The 18,162-nt window shown below is 35.5% G+C and overlaps 1 protein-coding gene across 2 annotated transcripts in view; it reads right to left on the reverse strand.

Moving 5' to 3' along the window:
• Window positions 1–389: 389 nt before the first annotated feature.
• TMEM67 (transmembrane protein 67) overlaps window positions 390–18,162 on the reverse strand; it is a 35,044-nt gene continuing 17,271 nt past the window's right edge. The window contains exons 14-28 of one of the 2 annotated variants that reach the window (XM_056332590.1): window positions 17,481–17,586; window positions 15,447–15,503; window positions 15,259–15,357; window positions 14,673–14,771; window positions 14,221–14,307; window positions 13,388–13,487; window positions 13,147–13,286; window positions 10,543–10,683; window positions 10,003–10,083; window positions 8,710–8,826; window positions 7,436–7,552; window positions 7,249–7,353; window positions 6,795–6,897; window positions 4,103–4,245; window positions 390–3,615 (exon numbers count right to left, since the gene is read on the reverse strand). In XM_056332590.1, coding sequence (XP_056188565.1) covers window positions 3,535–3,615; window positions 4,103–4,245; window positions 6,795–6,897; window positions 7,249–7,353; window positions 7,436–7,552; window positions 8,710–8,826; window positions 10,003–10,083; window positions 10,543–10,683; window positions 13,147–13,286; window positions 13,388–13,487; window positions 14,221–14,307; window positions 14,673–14,771; window positions 15,259–15,357; window positions 15,447–15,503; window positions 17,481–17,586 — 1,576 coding nt within the window. In that variant the 3' untranslated portion in view covers window positions 390–3,534. The other variant, XM_056332591.1, reaches the window with a different exon arrangement.

The following is an 18,162-nucleotide window of genomic DNA, read 5'->3' on the forward strand; positions in this document are numbered from 1 at the left end:
GATGCACGCTGTAGTAAAATACAAAGTCCTCACTAGTAAATGAAATTGTGAATTTAAGAAGTATTCTTGAAATTACTGCAGCTTGCCTGTATATACAAGTTCTAATTATTTGTGGAATTAACTGTTTTGGTATCTGACCCCTAAGACACTTGGCAAAAAGCAGCCATCTCATTCCATTAGTTGTGGCTATCCAAAACCATACCCTCCATCGCCACACTGACTGCAAAATCATTTCCTTATACTTGTCCTGACAGAACTTCTCTGGACTGCAAAGCCAGATCCAGCCTCCTGAGGTTCCAGAGGTTACTCTGAAACCCCTCATGTTCATGGACGGAAAAGGGTGTTGCAGGCTTGGGCGAACTGATTTAACAAGTGCAAAAAACCTCCAATCCTTGAAAATTGTTTATTGCCCAGAGGGACAGATACAAGAGTTTGAAATACCATGTAATTAAATAGAACATTTAGAAACTTGAAAGACACTCGTATGAACAACACATTGTAGCTGCATATTAATTTTAAAAAAGGAAAAACATTAAGTTTTATCACAAGAAGTATTATCTTGAACAATATCAAGCAACAGGAGAACCAAGTGCAGTCAACCCAGTTCAAGCGTTCAATGGACAGCAAGAATGAAGAAAAGCTTCTATGAATTCCTGGAGCTTTTGACTCTTATAATTATTTCCTAAATCATGTAGAGTGCCTACATTAGCTGTATTAACATTTTTAGGTAAATGACCTGGAAAAATAAACCACAACAGAGTAGTGTGTGCACCGAGGAGAAAGAGGGGCCCAAGTGACTGAACTGTTTTGACAGGACATTTTTAGATTAATTTACCATTTATCTGTAATGAGAGTTGCCCTTAGCAGTAGTTCTTGCAAATTGCAAGGTCATTAGAGCTTTCACATGCCCTTCTGAGCAGCAGATAATTAAAGGCACATCTAAAGCAGACTCAAAGCGTGACTCTTGCATGGAAAGGTGTACCTGGTTAGCAAAAGCATTGAGAACAGGGTACAGAACGAGCCCACATGCTGAAACATCTCCATTTCTGCTGGTACTGGTCTAATTAAAACTACACGTCTGTGTCTAAAGATGGCACAACCGCACCTTCATTTTGCTTGCAGATATTCCCTGGTTTACCTGGGTCCGGTTACTACATTTTAGTTATTCTGAGTGAAGTTGGGTCATAAATCAGACTGTTCTGGAGGAGGGGTGTTTGAAGTGTGGTTCCATTCCCTACAATAGCTTCATGATATGAACAACACATCATCAGAATTCACGCTGAGAAGAAGATTGTCCCTCTTGTTATTGAGAATGACGCACAGTACTACTGCTGGAAAGTGACAATAAGAAAAGTCCTGTATTAGGGTGAGCCGTTAGGGTCATACTTGCTCACTTACGGACCACAGCAACTTTCTATACCCCTTTAGTCGTATCAGTCACCTTACATAAATATGGTCACATGAGAAAGACTGTATTACCTTGTGTACACTGACATTGCAGTAGGACTTGTGAGATCTGGAAAGTTTAGTTAAGTTTAGTTAAGCTATGCAAAGATATCAACCAAAGAAATAACACGGGCACCATGTAAGCCTAACACTGCCTTGCAAATGTCCTACTGCAGACCATTTTTCAGATGGCTCCTTAGCTTAATTTACAGTTTTGGCACTCAGCAGATTACTGACAAGAAACATGACAGAATCCTCGCAGCTAGTGAAGTCATACAGTTGGTACTCTGTGGAAATACGATTTTTGGTTGTTTTAACAGATCCAGAACCTAATGGACACTCTAATTACTACATTTACTATAAAGGCAACAACATTGATTTTATTTATAGTGGATGTTTCACTCTGTTGGAAGTTTTGTGTTCACACCTTTTTTGAGGCATAGTGTGTACCAACAAACTAAGAACTGTGCACATAAGCAGACAGAAGTAAGGAAAGCATGACACTGAAATGCCCATGTTAAACCGATTATTAATACATGGATGTCCCACTGAAAATCAACTCTTCAGTTATCTACCTTCTCACAGCCTTACTGGCAGACACGTTCTGTCACTTAATAGCAACTACATTGGACTAGCAAGCCACACAGGTTTTGCAACACCAAAAGCAAATGCATTACAGCAATAGTGACCCTGAGATTTATGTCCGTGTTACTGTAAGTTTAATACCATGGTACGGTATGAGAACATGTTCGTCTTTATGCAGCCAAGAAACACCTGAAACAAAAAGCTTCTTCAGCGCAGATAAGCATGTCTGCACTGCGTATCTGCTAGGTCCAACTAGTTACGTCCTCAGTCTCTGTTTCAGAACAAGCTTGCTAAGCATGACTTACATTTTTATGGTGTTTTTGCTGGTGAAAGTCCCTTGTTGAATCATCTAAAGACAACAGCTATAAAACTAGCAAACACTATTCATGTTTGACCATTTACTGAAAAACATGATTTTAAAAAGGTAGGGAGACTTTTCTGAGATACAAACGGGAGGTAAACACCTCACTATAAGGTGTTTTGAAGGCCATTCATAATCTCCCTTAATACTTAATAAATGGCACTTGTATAACTATTAACTTGTCTAAATTCCAGAAATAGGATGATGGCAAAATTATTATGGTCTCTGTGTTATATCTAAAGATAATAAAGCCAGAAAATTAAGAGAGACAGAGGTACATGAGCATATATAGGCACCTGTGAAGACACTTCTGAAAAGATAAGAACAATGGCTTCTATTTCACTTGTGTGGAAACAGCACAGAAGAATTCCTGTTGTTTCCCTGGGCACCTCGCATCAGATGACAGAAGATCAGGAACAATCCCTAAATACCTACAACCACCTCCTCTGCTCTATCATAACTAGCCCATTTTTCTGCATTGCTGTAACGCTACTGTATCTCAAGCGCAAGGAAACTTTGTCATGTGTAGTCCACACCCAAGAAAAACAATGATAAACTCCAAGAGAAGAGACAAAAGCATACAACATTATGACACAATAAAGAAAAGTTAAAATTTCAAGTTGGAATCACTGTAAATAAGTAATCTCTAAAAAGTCCTCTTGAAATATTAACTTAATTCAGACCAAATCCTGTGCTGAATAAAACCGGAAAGATGTTTGCTAAACATTAAACTTCAAAACAAATTAAAAAGAAAAAAATGTAAAGGATTTTCAAGAGAACTTGAGGTGACAACCTCTCCTGCCAACCAGAATCGCCTCAAAGTGAGCAGTTCCTATCTTATCAAAAGCCATTAAATAATTTTTATCTTATTCTAATAATAACAACAGTAAGTTTACTTCTGTTTTATTTTTGTGTACCTTTCCTTTTAAAGGCCTATGGCTTAGTGTTCACAAATTAAAAAAATGTTTCTAAATACACAATAATAAAGCTTAACAGCATACAATATAAAAATGATGAATTTCAAAACCATTACATTATTATTATTGAAAAGTGCACAAGAATTAATCTGTGGGTCAGAGGTGCTTTGATTATGGACATAATTTCCACATTTAACTTCTCAACGAAGCTTTTCATCTTCTTAATTAAATGAGAAATCTTTCATCCACCAAGGTTTTGGATGCCAAATTCTTCTGCCCAAGTGTATTACGAATAAACCTAAATATCTAAGAACATTTCAGAAAAAAATGTTTTAATGAAGAAATACTTAAACTAGTATGTTTCAGTACCTAACATAAAATATTATATTTTCATAATATCTTTAAAATCATATTATATTTAAAATTAATTTTATCTTAAAATCATAAATGAGTGACTTAGGGGCTTAACTCCCTTTAGCATTTTTGAAACATTTTCCAATATTTTTCCACCCTGAAATATGACGTAATTATGTGTGATTAACTGTAACAGATATTTGTGTTTTCTTTTGAAAGTTATTTGTAGCTTCTTTATTCATGACAGATGTGTGAATAACATTTATGCCTCACAAACCTATTTGACAAAAAAAGGCAAAAAACTTATTCTATAAGCTCAGTATAATCTTCTGTCACCACATACAGCTAACTTACTGCTTTAAATATCTAGTTATCTATATAAACTTCCATACTAACCCATATTTTCAAAATATTACTTTGTCCTTAAATTGAAATTTACCTCTTGTTGCAAATATGTTAGAATAGCTGCTAAAACAAAACTCTGGGAAGCCAGATCCACAACAGAGAAAAACAGGATATCAAAGATGAGCAGCGTTGTCTCATTGCCATAATAGAGAACATCACTGAAAGACTGTCCTTCATCTACAGAAAGAAAATAATTTTTGAAAAATAATTGTTTCTGTGAAGTGCAAGTTTGTAGAGCTCATCAGTCCAGCTGAGAAAACTGGTAAGAAAAAGGAAAGTCAGAGCAGGATCTAGTTACGGCATTCTATTTAAGCAAAATAATTTTTTTTGTGATTTGTGATAAAAGTGAAAAAAAAACCTTTTCATTTATAAAATGGCTTAATACTGAGAGAACACAATTGAAAAAGCCCACGTACCACATGCACTCATTCTGAAATGCATTCATTTCTGAAATCTCAATCAGTTTGTTTAAAAAAGGCTGCTTTGAACAATAAGCAGATATAGCTTCCTTGTCACTGAATTTTTTCAAGCGTTAACTCTGGCCCAAACTCAACAGAACAATAAAACCCATATGCTTTAAAGCCTTACTTAGGAGGAGCTTCACAGCTCATCATTATCTTTGTACGCTGGTTAACAGTTTCCCAGAAAATGGGTCTTTTAAGCTGAAAATATCTTCTTCATAGTCAAAATAGTCTAGACCACTTATCCCCTTATTTTATCAAAAAGCACCACTTTCTAAAGAGAAAAGAACACTTAATTACAGAAAATAAGATTCTTGTCTCTTTTCTACTTTTCCAGAAAAATGTCTAATGCAAGTTTTATTTGAAACAGCCTATTTTCATTACAAATTGTATACGTCCTAATCTAAACTTTTGGGAATTATGGCAGTCTAAACCATCAAACAATATATTTATAGCAATGCTTATGATTACGAACTTTGGAACAGTGGCAGTCAAAAGCCCAGACCATTGTTGAATACTGCACAATCTGGAGACATCACATCATGCTTATACACTTAATTCTAACTCAGACATCGCATACCTGACAATATTTATGGCTGAGCAGACCCAGGGTTTAGAATAGGGTTTTGGAATGACTGATATCACAAAGTGTGGAATCACCGACTGAGGCTTAAGAAAGTCCTAGTTACAGTTTTAAAGCAGGTACTGGCTATCTGGCAACATTTATGACTAAAGCTAGTGCTTTGCCATGACAGGAGGAGAGCCCAAGCATTTAAGGAATTAGGTGTGGCTCAGACATTTGGACTGAGCAAAAATATCAGACTACAACCTTGGCTAGCTGGAAAGCACGTGCTGCATTCCTGATTACGTAAGTAAGGTTTGAGACTCAAATCAGGCTTCAGCTTTTGCAGTCCTGGTGTCATAGAACAGGAAGGGTTCTGCACAGCTCGGTGATGTCATCTGTGGATTGCTATTCTATAAGAATAATGACATATTTAGGATGTGTAATGGTCATCTGCTAATATCTATAGATTGCATTACAGTTCTGATAAGGTTTAGAGTTTCTGAACAGTGAGGCTGGAGAGCCAAGTACTTGAGGAAAGAAAATTGGGGCTTGCAGCATCTTGGATTGCTAGTAAATGTTTAGTTTTCATGTAGGTGATGGCCATGTTTATGGCTAGGGGTAGAATCAGGATCTGAAGTAAGGTTTTCAAAGATAATTTTTGATGGATTCTGTACAGCTCAGGGACTGACAAAGCAGACTGGTAAGTTCACAGCTCGTATTTCATTGCAGTGTGGATACTGGTCCCCAGACTGTACCTGTTAACAGGAGGAGACCAGGACTCAGGGTTTCAGAACCTTGGAAATCGAGAAAGTAGAGGACCTAACACCGGATGAGGAGCCCAGTGGTGCAGATATTGGTCACCTGGCAGTAATTCTGAATAGGTTAAGGTTTTTAGAGCCTTAGTGTTCCACAGCACCAATCTTCCTGGGATTCTGATTTAGGAACTTAGGTTGACAGTTGAAATGTAGTCAAGAACTTTCACTAAATCTATTTTTAACACATGTACGTGTACTGGTCACTTGGAAATATCTATGGCTAGGTTTAGCATGGGCTTGGGATTCAGTATGATGCACTGGAGAACCCAAGTCTGACTGATTTTGCATAGTTCCAGGGACCAGAATCAGAACTGGTGTCACGCCTGTTTCTGCTGGAATACTCATTTTTGCTGTAGGTATTGGCAACACTTAAAAAGTTCAAAATAAAAAATTCAAGAAAACAAATGACTTAGTGGAGTCTTCATAGATGACTGGTGTATTAACATCAAGTATTCCCCTAAAACATCCTCATTGTGATCAATATCCTCTTTAAAGAAATTGCCTTTCTGTACTTCTAGTTGTTTCGTAAGAAATTTGGTTCTGTATTAAAAAAAATAAACAGCATGGCACTATTTAAATATTGTGGGTCTTCCTTCCATTTACAAAGTGGATATTGGAGCAAAGGAGTACTTTGTAAACTCATGCACATCTCTACACAGTATCCTTTCAGTTGCCTAAAAGAAAAAACACTGCAGTCAAGTGACAAATTACAAATAGGATTTCTGTAACCTGAAGAACTTCTCTTAAGTACCTCCCTCACAAGCGGTCATTTAATGACCCCTCCTGCTGTAAAGTCCAGTTTAGATTGTACATCCTGGAAAGAAATCTACACAGAAACCTACATACTTATCACAGTACAAATACCGAGTCACAGATCTTTTTTACCATTGTAAAAAATGCTTTTCTCTATTGGTTCCATGAACTCCATGCCAAGAACCCGTTCAAGCAGCAACTTATCTTTAACAATATAATCCATTTCTTTATGAACCTATAAGAAAAGGAAAAACAATACTTCCTGTTTTATGATTTCAAAGAAAAAGTACTTGTTACAAAGTAAAGTACAGCTACTTAACCTTTATGAATGAAAAAAAGCATTGGTCTATTCCAAGACAAAAATAAGTACATAATAAAGGATTTGTCATTTTTAATAGGATACACTGTTGGACAGTACTCCTATGTTTTTTTTAAAATGAAGCACTGTTCCAGTTGCCATACAGTCTTTAACAAGTTTTTAAGGACATATGCCTAATGAGAAATTACAGTCTTTCAGATTTACAATTTCTGTTCTCTAGTTACAAAAATTATATTTTCCTTAATATAGTCATGTCAGTATACATACGTGATCAATAAAAGAACTGAGAAATTTGTTCATGGCATTGTATGCCCTTGTGCTTTGTTCAAAAGTATTTGCAGATGAGTCCAAAAGCCTTGCAGGACCACGTTTCTGAAATACAATATGACCACAACTTCAGTAGGAAAATTACATATTTTAAGTACCATTATCAGAATACAAATATCTCACTTACTTTTATCAGGGTTTCATGAATCCTGTCATAGTGCAGTCGCATTTTTCTTGAAATGGAAATCTGAAATGTCTGGCAATCTGTGTTTGGTATCAAACCTCTCTGACTACATAGATTTTCCTATATAATCAAAACAATTGTAAATTAAAATTATTAATGTCATTCATAGATCCTCTCTTTCATCTACACTTAGTATCTCTGAATATTTGAATCCACTGCACTCTGGGTTCTAGCATAGCAAGATTTTCTTAGGACATGAAATCCTGACCCCCGCTGTCACAAAGTCTTACTGCTCTTTTCAGCCGTGTTCAGTTCATTACCTTCTAATACACCTTTTGACATTCACTCTGAAGCCCTTTCTTTAATGTTTATAATTTATTTTTGTGCTTTGGATTCCTGACTTTTTCCATATGTTTTAAGGTCACATTTATTACATCTCAAAACTCCCAAGAAAACAGAAAATTCGACATCCTCATAGGGAAAAAACCTGCTTTTCCCAAAATTGCATTAAAATAAGCAATTAGCAATAAATTACATCAACAGATAGTATTATTCAAAATAAAAAATATGATTCAAAAGACTCCTCTACATCTCAGTGTTTGAGATTTAATTTTCACATGGTTATGGGTTTTTCTGTACACTTATCATTGAGATAACAATATCCTTTGTTTAAGGTACTTTCTTCCTACTTGTTCCTACAAAGACACAAGCTGTCATGAAGTTTAGTGCAATGTGCTGCAGTCTTATATTAGACATTTTACTTTTGCCTGATCTTGCAGCAAAGATACAACATATGACAAACTAGAAAAAATACTTATTCAAATTAATTTCTGAAAAGAATAGGTTATATCATTACAGGAGAAGAGATAGAATAAAGCAATTTATTGGAAGAGTAGATGTTTATTAGGAGTTTTTCAGATCTGTCTCTTTGTGAAAGCTTTTTGATGCGCACCTTTTTGAACGTGGCCATGAGCTCATGAAAAGCTTCAATATCAAAAAGAAGGTTCTTAAATACATGAAAAAACTTTTTAGAAAACCAGGAATTTTATACCTATGAAATCTGAAGACATAACAGAGAAGACAGGAAAGAAGAAGAAAGATGAAGAATTAGTTAAAAGAAATACTGTCATATATTTACACACCAACAGCTGGTATCTTTTAAGTACCATAATTTTGTGCAATGTAATGTACAAGTGCAGATCCATAATGCAAAGGTGTGGGATTTTTTAATAAAATAAATAATCAGAGCAGGTATAAACTTTAATACTTTCACTTACAGCTTCCCTCTTTAGGTTCATATTAATTTCTTCCATATTTGTATCTGCATGTCCATGCACAGAGCGACCATGGATGTAATAACCAAAGCAGCTGTGTGACAAGAGAAACACTGAAATCTAAAAGAGATGGAGGAAGAGAAGGATACTTTAACAAAACATTATAATTTTATTTTTGAACTTTTGAATTCACAGTGGAGATTGGCAAGACCAGCCCTTCCACAAATACAAAGTAGGCAGGTCCAAAAATAAACATGGCAGAAAAATATTTAATAACTCTTTTACTGATTAGTTTTTATCTATGTTTAACTAGAAACATATACCAGCTTTGTTTAGTTTATCGATGGCAAGGATCACTACTTAATTCCACAGAGCCAAAAAATTAAAGCAAAGTTATTAGCTTTTATTTTGATTCAAAAGTTATTTCTGTGATATATAATACATATGCATGATTCCAGCTGGGTTCCTAGGAGACTGTATTTAATAGAATTTCATTCAGTATCATACAATGCTTATATATCACATAAACCCCCAAATTAACTCTCTCTATAACCCATGCACTACATGGGTCTTTCACGGGAAGAGGAACAACGAAGGCTGGAAAGGCTGATAAAAGGGGTTGATCTCTGTATTTTTTAAAAAAAAGTTCTGGACAAATGAGCTAATCCAACCAGTTCTGATCGCACTCTGGTTAAAAAGGAATTCCTGAAGTACAAAGTTTGAAGACCCATATTTAAACTGGAGAAAGGGAAGTAATTCAGATATAAGTAAGTGAAAATGCATGGAAAAGGTGGTAACTGTCCAAGAGGGACAACCACAAAGTTCAGCAGTTGAGGGACAACCACAAGGTAGGAGCAGAAACTGAACATAAAAACATTAAATAAAACGAAGATAGCTGTGTCTCTAAGACAAAAGTACTACAGTGCAGCAGACAGAACAGCAGCAAATGGTTCCACAACAAATTTCTGTCATGATTTGTTACTTTTTAATTCTGTATGAGCATATGTAACCAATGTAACTTCACAAAACAACCTAAAAATCATACGTCTAGAAGAACATATTGACACCTATGGTTCCAGAATCTTTTTACCATTAAAGCTTAACCGAAATCTTCTTGTAGATTGCACCAATAAAGTGAGCTGAAAGAAACATTGGCCTTAGCTGTTAGCCAGTAATCTGTTTTTAATTAAATTAAATTAAATTACATGAAAAATTATTACCTAATAATCTAAAAACCATCTTACGTATTATTCTATTAAAGATGCCACTGTACAGATGAGACAAAGAAATACTTACATTGCTCATGCAACACAAATCAACAAATTGGCTTATCTTATCTTCAACAAATCTTTCATAAAACACAGAAAAGACCATAATCTGAAATAAATCAACCAGATTTTTTTTTTATTAGTTCATCAGATTTCATTTTATTAAGCAATTAATTTCACAGTGTAACACCCACAAATTACAGACTTCTGTAGTGGCCACTATTACATTGGACTCTATGAAATGGGACTGACATCTTTCCTCCAAGTTGTAGCGATAACCTGCTTTTCATTTTGAACTTGGAGATGCTTCAAAGTTGTTTAAAACAAAACAAAGTAGTTGCATAAACTCACATCTTTGAGAGAATTAAAATTCTGACTACAAAGTAAGATGTCTCACAGCTCAGAAGACACGTTTTGAGTTCTAAAGCAGCTGAAAGTCTAGATCCAGCAGAACAGCTAAGACTATACCCAATGCCATGATATGTGGTATAGATGGCCTAGTGATACATTCTAGCTTCCATGATCCAGCCTGAAAATGGTAATTCAGTATGTCATGTGTTTCACATACCTGTAAGAAGGCAATGGCTAGCCAGAGTGCAGCAGACACACCGAATCTTAAAATGCGGCTCCAAGGAGCTATGTAACTCTCACTGCTTCTCGTAAGGCTGGAAGAAGAATCCATTAAAGCGAGGTTTGAAAATCCCACCACCTGAAGAGATTAGAAAGTCAATAGAACAACATGAGGCAATGAATAATATTCACGATGTCCATGTTTTTTCCATCATAACAGGAGGTAAGAAGAAAAAATTAGGAAAAATGGGCGTGGGAATAGTAGCATGTTCACTATAATTAAGTCCAATTGTGTGATCCAGTGTTACCGCTCAGAAACAGAATTAAAAACATAAACTGTACCTATATGTGTTGATACATAAATTCAAAACCGTATGTAGACAAATCTCATGAAAAGTCAACATTGATTTTTACTGAAAAACTCCAAAAGTCACTACAGTTAGTCTGCATAATGGCATTATTTCTGCCAATTACCAGCTTTTTGGTCCAATAAATATATTCCAGTGATAAAAAAAAAATATCTGTTTTGCAGTGTAAGAAAATTATTTTTTTTTGTTTTATTGCGCAGAAATACATTTCCCTCCACTGTCTTTATGGCCCAATCTAATTTAAATAAGCAATCTAGAAAAAGTTTCCAAATAAAAAAAAGATGAGAGAAACAGTATGTCTTGAAACACTTAAGAGGTGAAAATTGTGCGGAAATCATTCAGAACTGAAGCTGCACCAGAAACATTTGTGGTGGGTTGACCTCCACCACAGGAAAAATAAAAGCAAGACAACTTGTGGGTCAAGATAAAGACAGTTTAATAAAGCAAAGAAAAGGGAAGAAGGTGGTGGAAAAAGCCTCCACAAGTGAAGCAAAGGCAATCACTACCTCCCTCCCACAAGCAGACTGCTGCCCAGCCAGTCCCCAGAAAATTCCCTCCCCTGCATTTTTATTGCTGAGCATGATGGTATATGGTATGGAACACCCCTTTGGTCAGCTCTTCTGCTTGTGTTCACTTCCCAGCTTCTTGTGCAGCCCCAGCCTACTCACTGGGGGCCTTGATGCTGTGCAAGCGCTGCTCGGTAACAGCCAAAACACTGCCATGTTAACAGCCCCTTTTTAGCCACAAATCCAAAACACAGCACCCTATGGACCGCTATGAAGAAAATTAGTTCCATCCCAGCCAGATCCCGTACAGTATTGAAAAGCTCCGTTTTGCTGCCAGAGCGCTATCTGCACCAGCCAGGTAAACAACACTGCCATGACGGCCAGTGCCGGCCAGCGGCTGCTTCCGTGCCAGACGTGAGGCCTGAGGGGAGGGAGACTTCTCTGCTTTCCAGCTTCCTCCAGCTATTACTTTTCCTGGCTCGTTTTCTACTACTCTGCAGCCTGTCACCATGACTAATGAGAACTGAACAGTCACTTTATCAAAATTGCTAACCCAAGACACAGGTTTTGAGTCATGCAGAAGTTCCCCCTTGTAGCGAGCTGCTGATTGCCATATCTGCGTGCATTCCCTTCCAGGGAAACTGCATTTCAAACACCAGCATGACAATGAAAGTTACAAAGATTATCCAAGGTTTTCACAAACACCAGTTTTAGCCTATTTAGGTGTCTTTCATGACTTTCTCCACTATCAGGGGCAAGAAAGGGCTTCTCCAGAGGGAAACTGACAGCAGAAGTTGTAGAGCAAGATGTTAATCACTCTCTACTAAGAGCAGTTTCTCCCTTCTAGTAATATCAGGAGCCTATGAAGAGTAACCTGAGGAGATTAGTTAGTTTTGGGAATACGTGCTCTCTTTTCCCCCATTCTGTCCTTGTAACATGGCACCTAAGTTAGTCCTGGTCCATATTTACCAACAGCAGAAATACTGATGTAGTGAATGAGGAGCCTGGGGTTTTTAACTGTCTTTAATTTAAAAGAAAAGTAGGAAACTTAAAAACATAAATATAAAAATTAATAAGAGTATTAAAAATATGTAAAAGAATGTCACAGAAACAATTATACGCTACACAATTTAAGAATACTTCCCAGAATAGAAGTACTTACCAAACTACATAAGAAACAAACCAAAATGTTTTTTAAAACCTAAAGTGTAATTTCTCACATACCCTTAAGCTGTAACTGAAGGCACACTGCCTTGTGTTATGTCAACAGGAGCAGAACTGGCATATTTCATTTCCTGCTTTATAAAAGTCACTTATAGCAAATTAGCAGGAAGGAAGCTCAGTTCAGAGAAATATGAAACCAGAAATAAAGCTGTAGACTATGGCAGAAGGGAGCCAGTAGGCAAATAAAGAACTGTGTACACAGATTTATCGATCTATTAAGCTATTTAGATTAAGTCATTCCCTTAAAAAAATCCCCCCCCAAATTAACAAAGATCTTTAAGGTACTTGTTTTTTGTTTAAGTCTTCCTTAATGAAATATTGCAATGACCTACACATACATACATATAAATTTAAAAAATATTAAAATAATTATTTTACTAAATTACATGTTTTCAAGTGAACTTGAAGGTCATCCATTATTACCACAGAGAATACAAGAATTAAAAAACAGACCCTTATGTTACACTATGGCTGTTAATCATAAACAATTAATAACAATAATACCTCCAGAAAAAAAAGAACTGCAAGCACTTGAAAGAGGGGATTTATCTTCCTCATTGTCTGAATTTCATTCCATTCATTTGCTATAAAATATGTTCTCCATATGCTCACAGGTGCAGCAGCACTTTTAATAACACCTTCACCTAAAAAGAATACATACAATAAAGCCCTGAAATTTAATACTTGGGAGTAATATCCAAATTTAACCAAAACTTTTTATACAAGCAAGCACAGTTTGAGTTACCTTCAACTGCTTTAAGAACTTTGCCCTTAGGTCTTTCCCAGTCAATAAAGAAAATATCTATACTAAGTTGTGAAACCAGCAATTGTAAGAGCTGTAGAGCCTAAGAAAGAAAAAGGAGAAATATAACAAGGATGGACAGCAACAGCATATAGACAAAGATGAGGAAACAGTCATTGCACATGTCATTCATTAAACATAACAAGTAATATATTTGACTGTAATTGAGAATGCAACTTTGTTACCAACTTTTTATAGTTTGGTTACGGTTTTTTTTAAATTTAAAAGCTTGGAATAATGGTAAGCCATGTGATGATGTCCACAGTTATAAAAATACGGCAAAGTAACAAATTCCAAAAAATGGCTAGAGTATTTTCCCATAAGATATTAACCCGTATTATGAATACCAATCCAATATAATACGGATAATTAATAAAATAATCGTATGTCCCATAAAGACAGAATACTAATCTCCAAATTCTAAAAGTATATTTGAACATAATTATTTTAATCTGTCATCTTTTTAATCAGGAACTGACAGCAATTACATTCTGCTTCAAAAGAAAGCACTTGCTTTCTTGATATGGTTTTCTTTACACCTTTATCCTTGAAAGAATAATTTTCCATAGATCATCCTCCTTAGACATTTGTTTCCCTATAAACACTCCACAAAATAAATTTCTACGGAAAAATTACTTAGTTTTTGGAATACAATAATTGTTTCCATCTCTACACTAATAAAATGAACTGTACTAGATGTTTAAAAACAAACCAACTAAAAATACACAAAAGCATATGTTGAAATGTCTTTAATGCCTGAGGAAAAAAATATTTACCTTTAAACTAAACGCACATGCTATGTACGTAACAAAATCTTCTTCCTGAGATGGAAGTGGTAAAAGGACTGAGACAAACTGCTGAGCCTGTAATTGAGAAATTACATTGAAATAGTATGAATGGCATATGTAACAACATATGCTAAGTGCTTAAGAGTGAATTATGTTTTGCAGAAAACGATCAGTATTTAATGTGCGATCAGTTTAAATTTGTAAAATATTTTAAGTGACTATTAAGCAGACTGCAAGTACAACGAATCCTAAGGAAAAGAAACAGGTGAACACAAAAATCTAAGCACACAAAACAAATACGATACAGAACTTGCCTCAATAGACTGACCAGAAGGGGCGAGGGGGTGGGGGAGAAAGAAAAAAGAAAAATGAATTTTTGTTTAAAAATGTATGCAATATTAACAGGTTTTCATAACACCCAAATTTGGAAAAACACTTACTTTGAAGAACACAAGCCAATAAATCCCTTTGCCCACTGTGACGATAAAGAAAACGTTGGCAAGGTCTCCAGCATAAAACAGTATGAACTTCAAAACTGTCTGCAATTATAAAAACACACTGTAGAGATCTGTAAAACTAATTATGTAGTACATATATACATGCATATAAAATGTTATGCAGCTCACACTACAGGAACCCAATATACTGAAAAGTAGCCTCAAACAAAACTTTTCTACTGTGGTCATGTATTTATGGTATATTCAGTATCTGAAACTTCTACTTGTTAGTCTTTGTGCAAAGGAGAATTAATCTGAAAATTAAGTCCACTTAACCAATCAGAACAGCTCTGTAAATACCTTTATTTTTAGCAAAAGTATTTCCTAAATGACAACGTCAGAATCCCCCCAAAATGCAAAAAGCCTACTTCTTCAAGTAAGCTAACTTCAGGTCACAGTTCTATGTAGCTAGGCTAGAAATTATTTCAGTTACCTTAAGAAACAGAATAGTTACATCACAAGGAATGATAGCAAAGGTCCCTTAAAGAAAAGAGGACACATCCCTTTTTAGATTGCCAGCTGTTTATACCTGCAAGTCAATTATAGAGCTTCCCGTACGCCTCTTCCAGCCTGCAGTCTTGAGAAGGGACCATAATACTGCGAGCCCACCCAACACACCCAACGTGATCTGAAGAGAATGAAAAATTATTTGCAGATATTTTTAAAAAACACAAAATAAATCATTATCTTGACAAATTCAAAAGAAATAAAACTTACATCAGTCTGAATCTGAGCCTCTGACTGATTCATCTCATAACTGACTGAGAAGGAAACCTGAATATTAAGACAGAAAAAGTGAATATGCATAGTAATTCTGAAATGCTACAACCATTATAGATAGTAGTAGTTTTCCCACTTTTAGTGGGTAGGAATTCCCATCAAGGGCTACTACACAAGTACATGTACCTTCTTCTACCGTACACATCTGACCTGGTGTGCCACAGTGCCAGGCTTAGTACTAGCACAAGCTCTGCTAACCTTAGTGCGGATCTTAGCAACTGTAATGCTGGGAATGGATGCCTGCTATCTGCAAGTTACTCGCTGTAACTAGCTGATTATAATCTTTTCAAATGTGCATAATATTTTTCCTTCTGAAAGAAGAGAGCAAATGTTTGATACTTTCCCCTTTATCAGTGTTGATTAAAAGGAACTTTAATGTAATTACAACAATATGCAAAATCATAAAGTGAGTTCTTACAAAGCTCAGACACTGATTTTTTTCCCCAGCTTGAATAAAATAAAAATTGTCATGTAGGATCAAAACTGCTCCCTCTAGCTTAAATATCTATCTAACCTAAGACCTATTTTGACTTTTGTCTGAAAGATTTGTACAAGGAAGAGAAAATGTTTGTCTCTTTGTCACTGCAAGGCTAAAGTTAACACAAATATAAAGAACAGTATTTTTTAAATTGAGTTTAAATAAAGGACAAAACCCTGCAAAACCAACCCTTCCTCCCCCTACCTTGGCTTCCCAAAATGTTTGTTCCTGCTAGAGCTCATTCTATCACCTCACCTGGATTTAAACTGAAATACGCTTAGTCACTAGAAGCTCAGTGTTTACAACACTTGGAATGAAATTCAATGTTTCTTTTTACTTGCATAACATTTGTTAAAGACAACAAACAAAACCACCCAAAACTGACAGCACCTAAGTCCATCAGATGCAGATTAAGAAACAGTAGAACAGAAAATAGAGAAACTGAAAGCAATTGTTCCTGCCATCACAATTGGAATGAATTATTTTCTAAAAGCAGTGCTGTTCTGTGGTTAAATAAAGACATCATTTAGATGGGGAAGAAGTGTCTGACTAATTTTTCTATCTTTCTAATTCCTTGTCTCTTCCTTCTTTTCATGCAGCTAATATGGAATGCAAGGAATGGTTCCACCACCAGAAATTTCTAGCTAGATACCTATCTGTACTGGAAGCCTGAACTGTTGAAGGTTGATAAGCAGAAAACGTTAATATTATATTTTTTTTTAATAGCAGATGATTATTTTACTACATTAAACTCCAATTTTCACTTTTTAAGGCAGTGTGATCTAACAAGCAAACAAGGCACAGGAATGGGACATCTGAGCTGCTGCCTGTCACGGCAGGGAAAAGGGCAAGTAGGAAATGCCCCTTTTGCATCTGCTACGGCAGAATTCAGTGGCTTTCAGTAGAGAAAGATCCTCCAAACTGATCTCCAACCCCTCTGGCTACAGATTTTTGGATTATTTTACTTTAATTCGTAGAGATGTGCTGTAAAATAATACACAGCAGACAAAACACTAAAGGATGTTTTAGAAATATTACCAATATTTTAACTTAAACCACAGGTGACCTGAGATGCCTGTGTCATAGCAACCTTCTCTTAATGCATTGTTTTAAATAAAAACATTCAATTTCTTACATAAATTGCTGCTTTCAGTGCATTACACAGAGTACTTTTCCTGTTATTTTTGTGCGTATTTCATTTGAACTACAGCCTAATTCAGTATTATACAACCAACTGTAAAATTCTAAGTACTTTAATTTTAAAGACTCAAGATACAAACTAAATACCTTTAACTGCTTTGTTTTAAAAGCTTTAAATTTTAGTGAAAACTTGCAACTTCATAACTGAACAGAACTGGAAACTGCTTATTGATTTTTATACTCCACCCTGCCACACGTTCCTACGTCCTCAAATGTTCACTCAACTGGAATTCCAACGGAACTAAAAGTATGATTAACAAAGCAGATCAAATACGATAGCACCAAGATCTCACCATCACACTCTGGGTTTCAGGGTTCTGGATAAGCACATCTGTGTAAGCAATAGTAATTAGAGGAGGGTAGATAGTTCCTCTCTGAGTATGGGATACCAGACGAATACTGCAGAAATAGAGTAGTATTTTTAATAGAAAAAAAATTGATTAATTGCTTGGAAAGTATCCATTGAAACTTTAAGAAAATACTAAATCAATGGAACAACCTGATCAGTAAAATATGAGTTTCAAACCCAATGACATGGCAATTCACATTTTAAAAGCAACTGGAGTTTACAAAGGCATGTACACAAATATATAAAAAGAAAAAGCTGGGATGGATTGTTTATTTGTAAGAAAATACCTAAATCAATCTTTACGTACTGCTCACATTAGTGAAAAACATTTAAATCAATTCCAAAAGGTAACTTTCTCAAAACATTACAGAATGAATAACGTTTTCTATGTGTATTTTGAATTTCTGACATTATCCCTTTTTTGAAGGGGGGGTGGGAGGGTGTCCTCCTAAGACACATAAGCTAATTTGTATTTCTTGTAACGGAGTTAGTACATTACATTAAACTTCAGTTTGATTACTTGTATGGATCAGTACTCAGTACTACTCAGCAATCTTTTTAACTAATAAGTTCTGAAGAATAGCTAAAGGAAAAGGGAGAGCTCAATTTTTAGACAATCATCTCAG

The sequence above is a fragment of the Falco biarmicus genome, chromosome 3, assembly GCF_023638135.1.
Source record: "Falco biarmicus isolate bFalBia1 chromosome 3, bFalBia1.pri, whole genome shotgun sequence".
Taxonomy (NCBI): Eukaryota; Metazoa; Chordata; class Aves; order Falconiformes; family Falconidae; genus Falco; species Falco biarmicus.